Raw genomic sequence first — 9,403 nt, 5'->3', positions numbered from 1 at the left:
CTACAAATTTCTTGCTCAACTTGCAATAAAAGCACAAGAAACTGTGTAATTCACCAGACGGATATGATGGGAAAGGAATTCAGATGGATATAATGGGAAAGGAATTTGAAAAAATATCCAAAAGGAAAACAAAAACCCAAAACATTTTGAATGAAACATTTATCAAGAAACACATGATAATTTTCCTCAAGATCTACCCTTTAATCAATAAATACAGCAGGGTTTTTAATTGCTAATAGTTCTCACAGAAGATATACCTTGGGTACAGAAAAGTAAATACAATAGCATCACTGGAACCATGAAGAAATCCCTAAATAAATTCTTAGGAAGAAAGCTGGGAACTCCAGAAACGAACCTTGTATAGCTCCGTCACACAAAACTAATCCAACTTTGATATCAAAGAGAATATGTCCACACCATCTTCGAAAGTAGTTCAAAGTCTTCAACCAAAATATCCTTTTCCAATTTTGATTTTCCTTTTTTAGATCTTATATGCTCCTCTTATTTAACTTTGAGTCCATCCAATTAAGTTGTTAGATCATCAATCTTCATTTGATTATCAAAAGTGGTTTTGTCAATTTTATATTCGCACAGAATACGAATAAGTGATTGTGCAAATCTATACAAATGATCGAAGGCAAACTGGATATCGAACTTGGCTTCTTGCACAAGCTTAAAGTTCTTCCACCAATTGAAAAGTAAAGTCCTATTGACATCCTTAGCCTTTGTATTGCACATGCTATGTACAACTCCACAAAATATGTTTAGGAAACGAGTCTTTGTCCCTAGATTTAAAGGGGATTTTTCACTAATATCCCCATATTTAATAAATAATTTCTCCAGAATAGGAACAAAGTTCTGAGAGACCCTGTAATCCCGGACCTTTACAACTTTTGAATCCAAGTCCCAAAATGTAATTCCCGAACACTCCTCTATCTTATCTTTACCATCATCAAAAGTGACGTTCTTCAAAAACAGTATGAATGTCTCGTCTGAACATTCCAAATCCTCTAGAATATCATCGTTTTCCATAACCTTGGCTTTAGACATTCTCTCTCTAATCAAATCACTAATAACTACTTCAACATCCTTGAATTCCTTCTGCTCATCTTCATTAGAAGGGTTAAATATGTGTGCCAAGGTTAAACCTCTTTTATCAGCCATTTCTCTATCCACATTTCTGAACTCCACATCTCCTCGCTTTCCGCTAATTGAAAGTAACACCTGGTAAGCAACCAGAATTTAAGCCAATGTAATGAATTATAGGTCTACGAAGTCAAGAGATAAGCTAAAGCAAGAGGATCACATAAGAAATATATATATATATATATATATATATTTTTTTTTTGAGAATCAATGAGATAAGAAATAGAATTGTGCAAAATTGTGTATTAGAAATAGACATAGACTCACTATTTTTTCTCCACTAATTATAAAGAACGTAAGATAGTTATAGTAAAAGGTGTGAAAAAGTGAGTGATATTAGAATTATTTGACAAAATTTGTTTTTTTTTTTTAACCCCTGAATTTTTGGTGAATTGACTTGAGAGTTGATAGGGTTAAGTGAATTGTCATGCTAAGCATGAATGTTTAGTTATTTTTAAGGTAATATTCATTGCACATAGTGGCGGTGCTACATTTATGAGAAATTACAAGGTCCTCATGGTGGACAAGTGACGTGGTTCACCATCTCAGTAAAAGACTCCCACCTGTTTAAAATTACTGAGTTAGAAATTTTTTTAAAATAGAAACTGATTACATATTCAGCAATTTTAAACAAGTGGGGGTTTTTTAGTAGAATGGTAGACAAGTGACGTGGTTCAACTGAGGACTATATAATTTCTCTACATTTAGAGGGTTCAAATGAACCTTGACTTGGGACAAAAAGAATTTTTTTTAATTATTTGACCACCCTAAAATAAAAATATGAACCCCTAAAAGAAGCTCAACAATAAATTAATTCAACACCAACCTTTATCTTGGTCTTTAAAAAAAAAAAAAAAAATAGCAAGCCCAACAACAAAAATTAGTATTTTGTTGGTCTTAAATCTTAAGAAAATATAATTAAGTGGGTAGAAAAGTGTAAATATTAAAAGAAAACTTCCTATTGGCCATTTTTGAACTAAAACCATGACTTGAAGTCGCCATTTTACAGTTCAAAATTGTGACTTCTGATTATGATTTCAGTTTAGCGGAAAAATGCAAAAGCTTCCTATTGGCAGTTTGGGTTAAATTCAAACCTACCCATGCGTGAACTCTCAATTTAGTGTTACAGCCATGAGCCCATCATTTCATTTCCTCTACACGAAAGCCCAAGAGGCGCACAGGTCGTTGTCTTTGCAGTTGTCGTGCACAGAGCCACTGTCAGGAGAAGATAGTGATGTTGGATCTCTAGCAACATATGGAAGCCATGGTCCAAGCCATGGGTTCACAATATAAATAAAGAGAGACAAAGGGCATGTGGTTTGGAAGGTTGGAGAGTAAAACTATGCAGAGCACATGGGCATGACCATTGGAACCCTAGGAGCTTGGACAGGTATACATATAAGTGGTTTGAAGTCTATTGTGCGGGTGTGTCTTGTCCATTGTCAACGCTTGATGACTAGTTGCACACAGCCTATGGTTGGATGAGGAAGTCAAGGCTCCATTTTTTGGCTCACAAATAATATTATCACAAATATTAGCAATCTAAAATAACAATCACACACAAGAACACAAATATTTCCATGGAAAATCATTTCTTCTTGAAGGGAAAAACTTTGAGGCAAACTTCGAATCAATTTACTATTATCAAATTAATTACAATAATTCTTGTGTATATCTCATGGCTAAAGAAAAATTTCACATGTTTTTCTTTGCTCTCACACACACTAATTATCTCTATCAAAGGTGGTAATATTTTACTCTCTCCTTTCTATTTTTCTTCTCCATGCACAGCTCTCTCTCTTCGATGTCTTCTTTCTCTAAGTGACTCCCTCTTGGCTACTCTCTCTTTTCTCTTGTGCGGCTTCCTTTTTCTCGGTCTCTTCTATATGTGGCACTCCCTTGTTACCACTTTCACCAATTCTTATTCAGCACACTAGTCCTTACTTTTATAAGCAAGTTTGCCACCCCACATGAATCCTAAAAACACATGGATTCCTAACACTAGTTTAACTAGAATTCTTGTCATGCATGTGTCTACTTGGATTCCTAATACTAGTTTAACTAGAATTCTTGTCATGCATGTGACTACTTGCTTGCCTACTTTGGACAAGCCTATTAAGAAGTTCTAGCCTTATGTGGGCTGGATCAATGTGCGCTAATGCACCCAACAATCTCCCCCTTCAACCCACCAATTGGAGGAAATCTTCATTCTATCCCTTCAATTCAAATCCATGCTAATCAAGCCAACACAAGGCTTAACCTTCTTCATTATCTTCATTAGCACTAAGAGCACCTCATCAATGTCAATGCCTTTCATTCTCAAAGAATCTATCTCATCTTGGATTTCCTTAATCCAATCCTTTGGCTCCCCCTCATCAGAAGCCCAATTATTCTTGAAGCTAACAGTATGATGTTCTCTCGTAGTTCTCTTCTCACGAGGTTCAACAATCTCTAGTGGAGGATATTGCTCCCCCTGCTCAAGATCTCCAAGGTATTTCACTTCATCATCATCCTATGTAGCCTTAGCATCTTCATATTCTTCATCACCTATCACTTCCTCATTTGAAGCACTATCAGGCAATGAGAATTTCACCCTCTTGGTATCAACAACATTAATCTCAACTCTCATTTGTAGAGTTTTCTCAAAATCTTTAATCTCATTGAACTTTTTCTTACAGATCTTCACATGAGTCATGTACATACTGCAACATGCATATCCTTTTGCAACAACCAATGACCCCCTAGTAAGTTTCCATCTTTCATTACCAAGGTAGTTACAGTAACCCGTTCAGTCCATAGCCAATGTAGAAAACACATTCATCCTTAAATCTGGAACATGTCGCACATCCTTCAACCTTATGGTGTTGCCAACATTGGTTTCGATGCACACATTACCAATTCCCACAATTTTTGAGTAACTAAAATTACCCATCTTCATTGTACCAAAATCCCCTGCTTTGTACATTGTAAACAACCCTTTCATAGGAATAATGTGGTGAGAGGCTATCGAATTAACAACCCACTCAACATCATTATTAGCAACATGCTTGCACTTTTACTCTTCAACAGAAAGTACCACAACATCCTCAACAATCACAACAACTATAGTATTTTTCTTATTACCATTCTTTTCATCTCTACCTTCAATTTTTTATTTTTTTATTCCAATGCCAACAATCTCTTCTTATATGACCCTTTTTCTCACAATAGAAGTATTCTCTAGTTTCCTTAAACTGAGATCTATCTCTTGATTGTGACCTACCATTGAATTTTCGATCATTAGGTCCTCTACTTCTACCTCTGCTTTTGTTCTTCGTGACAAAAGCTTGATCTTGTGCATTGTCTATATTCGCATCTCTCCTACAAAATTCTTCACTTAAAATCAAAATTTAAATATCATCATATTTGTGTTTGCTTTTCCCAGTAGAATTACTCACTGCCATTCTCATGGCTTCCCAAATGTTTGGTAAAGAAGCCAAGAGAATCAATGCACGAACCTCATCATCAAATTCAATTTCCACTGAGGATTATTGATCTGCGATCGTGTTGAGCTCATTCAAATGTTGCGCTATAGGAGTGCCTTTTGCCTTCTTCAGATTAAATAACTTCTTCATTAGATGCACCTTGTTGTTAGCCAATGACTTTTTATACATACCAGACAAAGTCTTCATTAAATCCACTATGGTATTCTCCTTCACAACATTATGTGCAACTGATCTTGACAAAGTTAATCGAATAACTCCCAATACCTATCTATCAAGAAGGTTCCATTCTTCATCTTTCATAGTTTTAGGTTTCTTTCCTAAAAAGAGGCAGATACAATTTCTTCCCATAGAGATAATCTTCAATCTACATCCTCCAATACCCAAAGTCTATTCTATCAAACTTCTCAATTCCTGAAGTCTTGCATTCTTCTACGGCCATTACTTCTATTGAAACCTTAGCTCTAATACCACTTGTTAGGTCCTAAATAATATTATCACAAATATTAACAATCCAAAATAACAATCACACACAAGAACACAAATATTTACGTGGAAAACCCTTTCTTCTTGAAAGTAAAAATCACGGGACAAACTTCAAATCAATTACAATAATTCCTGTGTATGTCTCACGGTTAAAAAAAAATCTCTCTTATTTTTCTATGCTCTCACACATGTTAATTATCTCTATTAAAGGCGGCAACACTTTACTCTGTCTTTCTATTTTTCTTCTCCACGCACATCTCTCTCTCTCTTGGCTGTCTTCTTTCTCTAAGCGGCTCCCTCTTGGCTGCTCTCTCTTTTCTCTTATGCGGCTTCCTCTGTCTCTGTCTCTTTTATATGCGGCACTCCCTTGTTGCTGCTCTCACCAATTCTTATGTGGCACACTAGTTTTTGCTTTTATAAGCAATTTTGCCACCCCACATGAATTTTAGGAACACATGGATTCCTAACACTAGTTTAACTAGAATTCTTGTCATGCATGTGGCTACTTGGATTCCTAACACTAATTTAACTAGAATTCTTGTCATGCACGTGACTACTTTCTTGCCTACTTTGGACAAGCCTATTAAGAAGTTCTAGCCTTATGTGGGCTGGATCAATGTGCATTGATGCACCCAACAAGAATATCCAGCACCTTAATAAAGAAACAAGAAGTAGTTAACTGGGCTAAAAGAACCACTCCAACAAACCAGTTTTAGAGAGTTCCTTGGGTGTAAAAAGTTTGGTTGGGGGAAGAAAAATAAAAATCCCAAGGAGTAATCAATTGATCCGAAACCTAACTCTATCCTATTATGAAGAAAAGGCTGTGGTTGAGGAAAACTTCACTAAAAACCTGCTGTAGCAAAACATACTTAAATGCATTTGTTAGGTTCTAAAGTCTTAGGATTTTATGTATTTAGAACTCTAATTTGTATTGTTGGCAAACCATGATTAAAACAATGTTTTAGAAGTGTTTTTAGTCTAGCTCAAAGTTGTGATTTTATGTAAAGTTGGAATCGAGTTAAAGCAGGAAGCAACAACCTTTCAGCTTGGCTCGATCGATCGAAGCTCGGGCAGAATGTTTTTCTGCAGATTCGTCCAACTCAACCCTAAGTGTTTTAAAACGTTTTTAGGGTTTCTTATTTGTCCTAAGTATAAAAGGCAAACCCTAGCCACGTTTTAGTGTTGCTCATAATTGCGGTTTGTGTAAATCTCTTGTGAGATCTAGAGGAGCTTTCCTTTACACAAACTTAAGATTTTCAAGGAGAAGATTTATCTACGCCTTGATGATCAATTCAGTTGCTGTCATTGAAGCTTAAAGAAAACACAAGCGGGTGTGCTTGTATCTGGTGGTGAATCCAAGAAAGAAGGAGTCTGTGGATTCGGAGCTTGCACGTGGTCGTGTTAGTAAGTTCTACTGGTTAGTAGCAATAAGAAGTCGAGCGTGGGGGCTTGTAAGTCTTATTGTATGAACTTCGATTCTTTCAAGATAGTGGATCCTCTTGAGGGATATGATGACCCTTATTACCATAACCATGATCCAGATGTAAATGCTGATGTAAATGAAGAATGGTTCCAAGGAAGAGATGGATGGGACTAGACTTTCCTAATATATTGTACTTAAAAAAAAAAAAAGCCTAGAAACGTCTTCACACATTTCATCCTTATCCCTCCAACAAAACTTCCAGCTCATCTTTCCAGCTGTTCACTTCTGCACTAAGGACCCCTACCATGCTCCTGCTCCACAACCTCATCATCACAAGCTCAGGCCTCTGCCTCTTCAACCAGATGTCAACATGGAGTCGGCCCCTACTCTCTCTACAAAGATTATTGTACTCTAAATGAAAGATTTTTCTGTAAAAATTTTCCTTATAAATAGCCCCTAACAGGCTTTGTAAGGGGGCAGAGTGAAAAGAGGAGAGAAACTATCCCTGTAAAATGTCCACTAGTAGATCCAATGTAAAAAAGTTGTTAAGTCTAATAATATCCTTAAGTTTGCTGTATTTAGTTCTATGTTCCATTCCTTATTTTCATGTAATCTTTTACTTCTTCTTAGTCGTATATTTCGTAAATCGATTTGCATAATCTTCTTACACCCCCTATTTTAATTTTCTTTTTTCCCGGTTTGGTTTCCTAGGTGATCATATCTTGTATTATTTATTTTCCGCTGTTTTGCATGATTTGATCTTTATTATTGTGATAACCTAGACTTGTTTAATTGGACTAAGTAACAACTTGGCTAATTACCTAGGTTTAATCAATTGTTTAAGGGGTCTAAAAACTATCAGCATTAGTATTGGTGGTGCTAAAAAGCTAAATTGCTATTTTTAGCACCACAAACTACAAAATTGGGGTTGCATTGGTGGAGTCATATCTAAAATTTTTAGCTCTTGAGCTACATTACACGACCATCTATAACTGTGCAACTAAACCAATATATTATATTTTATTGCTCCCTCCAATTAAATACTATTTCTTCTATCTTTTTGTTTTCCTATGGCTTTCTTTCTTCAGTTCAGTCTCACCCTTTGCCCTCACTCTCGCTTCCTCACTCTTGCTAACCCAAGCCCCAACCCTTACCTAGCGCCGATCCTCACTCTCTCTTCAGTTCCTCACTCTTGTTGACCCAAGCCCCTGCCTAGCTCCAATTCTCACTCTCTTTGTTCTCTCTCTCTCTCTCACATTTGCGGCATTTGCCATGGTTTTCGCTGTGGGTAGCGAGTTTGGTGAAGTTTGTGTGGTTGGGGGTGGATTTTGGTTGTGGCAGCAGGTTTGTGGGGTTTCAGGTTTGGCTAGATTTCGGTGGATTGTGGTTGTTTGGTGGATTTCTACGAGTTTGAATGGTTTTTAGGTTTGGCTGTTATGGGTTTGTGTTTGTGTTTTTCGATCTGTTGTGGGCAGTGGGCTGTGGGTTAAGATCGTGGGTTTGAAGACAGTGCCGTGAGTGCTTGAAGAAGTTTCACACTTGTGGTAATGGTGGTGGTGGTGGTGTCGATAGCATGAGTGACTGTGGATTGAAAAAAAGGGAGAAAGATAGATAGAGAAGAATAGAGAAAAAAATAATAAATAAATGAATTATTTATTGTAGTACATATTATTTTATTGTATTGTTTATATTATTTGATTTTGTTGTAGTCTTGACTCTAAAGTACTTTTTACTTTTTCTATATAAAAAAAAAAAAAATACTTTTTAATTTTTAGTCAAGCGATGGCATGTTAAAGTAGGTCTTCGTTCAAAATTCAACTTTATCTTTGACCTTGCTAAAATCTATAATGGCCAATATTTTTGCACTTTTTTTCTTCTTGATAATTTTTTTCGCACTTTAATGGTAGACTACTATTTTACACAAACACCCTTTCAATACCTATAATTCTATATTTTCAAAAATGTTTCATCTTTCAGTTTCAAAACAACAAAAACCACCGCCGAAATGTAAATTAAACACTCACCAATAAATGTTCATGAATTTTTAGATAGTTTGCATTTTATATCCAAATTAAAAAACAAACAAAATATTCATTGTTTTGAAGAAAAACTATTGCCAGAACAACGTATTGGACTTCAGTTATTACCTTATAAGACTCTGAATTTTGGCATACCTCATCAAGCACGCAATTGATATGTGCGACATAGTTGCTACATTCTGCACATCGATAAACACATTCCCGCTTGTCTCTACTTTCCTCACAAGCATCACAATAGTATTCATCCGAATCGTCATCACTGGAATCGTCATCTGCAAAATAATCTTCGAGGTAAAGCGGATCTATATGACATTTATGATTTATGGTACTGGGCAGTGCAGCACACAGGAGATGGACATTGAAGTCATCACACTCCATACAGCGTAAATAGGAGGGGGGATCATTGTAGCGAAATTTGCAAACTTCACACTCAGGGTCATCATACACTTTCTTGAAGAATGTAACTTGGTGCCTGTGACCTTTATAATTAATTGAGGGGTTTAGTGAAGAACATTGAATATCCAACTTAAAGTTGCAATCCCTCACATCACATCCATAAAAAAAAACAGGGAGACGGTTGTGAGTCTTGACATAACAATCATCACATCTAAATTTTACTTTAGGAAGAGTAAGAACATGATCATGCGGGTGAAAAGGATGTTGCACCTTTTCTACAGGTTCAAGACAGTCTTGATGGATGAAGAATTTGCAGCTAATGCAATTATAGGATGGACCAGAAATGCTTTTCTCACATACACCACAGCAAACTTCAGTCTCTGGGTGATAGCTCTTTGAGAGATGCTTGTGCCTCAAATATTTCACTTTTC

At 36.2% G+C, this 9,403-nt stretch overlaps 1 protein-coding gene across 1 annotated transcript; it reads right to left on the bottom strand.

Moving 5' to 3' along the window:
- Positions 1-227: 227 nt before the first annotated feature.
- On the bottom strand, positions 228-9,067 carry LOC115983557. The gene is made up of 2 exons (XM_031106264.1): positions 8,712-9,067; positions 228-1,224 (listed from the first exon to the last, which is right to left on the bottom strand). Exons 1-2 carry the CDS (start codon positions 8,952-8,954, stop codon positions 526-528), a joined length of 942 nt encoding a protein of 313 aa, XP_030962124.1. The 5' UTR covers positions 8,955-9,067; the 3' UTR covers positions 228-525.
- Between the last annotated feature and the right edge of the window lie 336 nt (positions 9,068-9,403).

Source organism: Quercus lobata, chromosome 4 (genome assembly GCF_001633185.2).
Source record: "Quercus lobata isolate SW786 chromosome 4, ValleyOak3.0 Primary Assembly, whole genome shotgun sequence".
In the NCBI taxonomy this organism is placed as follows: Eukaryota; Viridiplantae; Streptophyta; class Magnoliopsida; order Fagales; family Fagaceae; genus Quercus; species Quercus lobata.
The sequence above is the reverse complement of the archived record's forward strand: the minus strand, read 5'-3'. Positions and strand labels throughout refer to the sequence as shown.

What these genes read in the sequence shown, in the direction of transcription:
- LOC115983557 (XM_031106264.1), bottom strand. Translation starts at nt 8,954, where the DNA reads ATGGAGTGTGATGACTTCAATGTCCATCTCCTGTGTGCTGCACTGCCC. An exon ending in TCAATTGCGTGCTTGATGAG is followed by an intron (nt 1,225 to 8,711) that starts GTATGCCAAAAT and finishes GTTGCTTACCAG; the next exon opens with GTGTTACTTTCAATTAGCGG.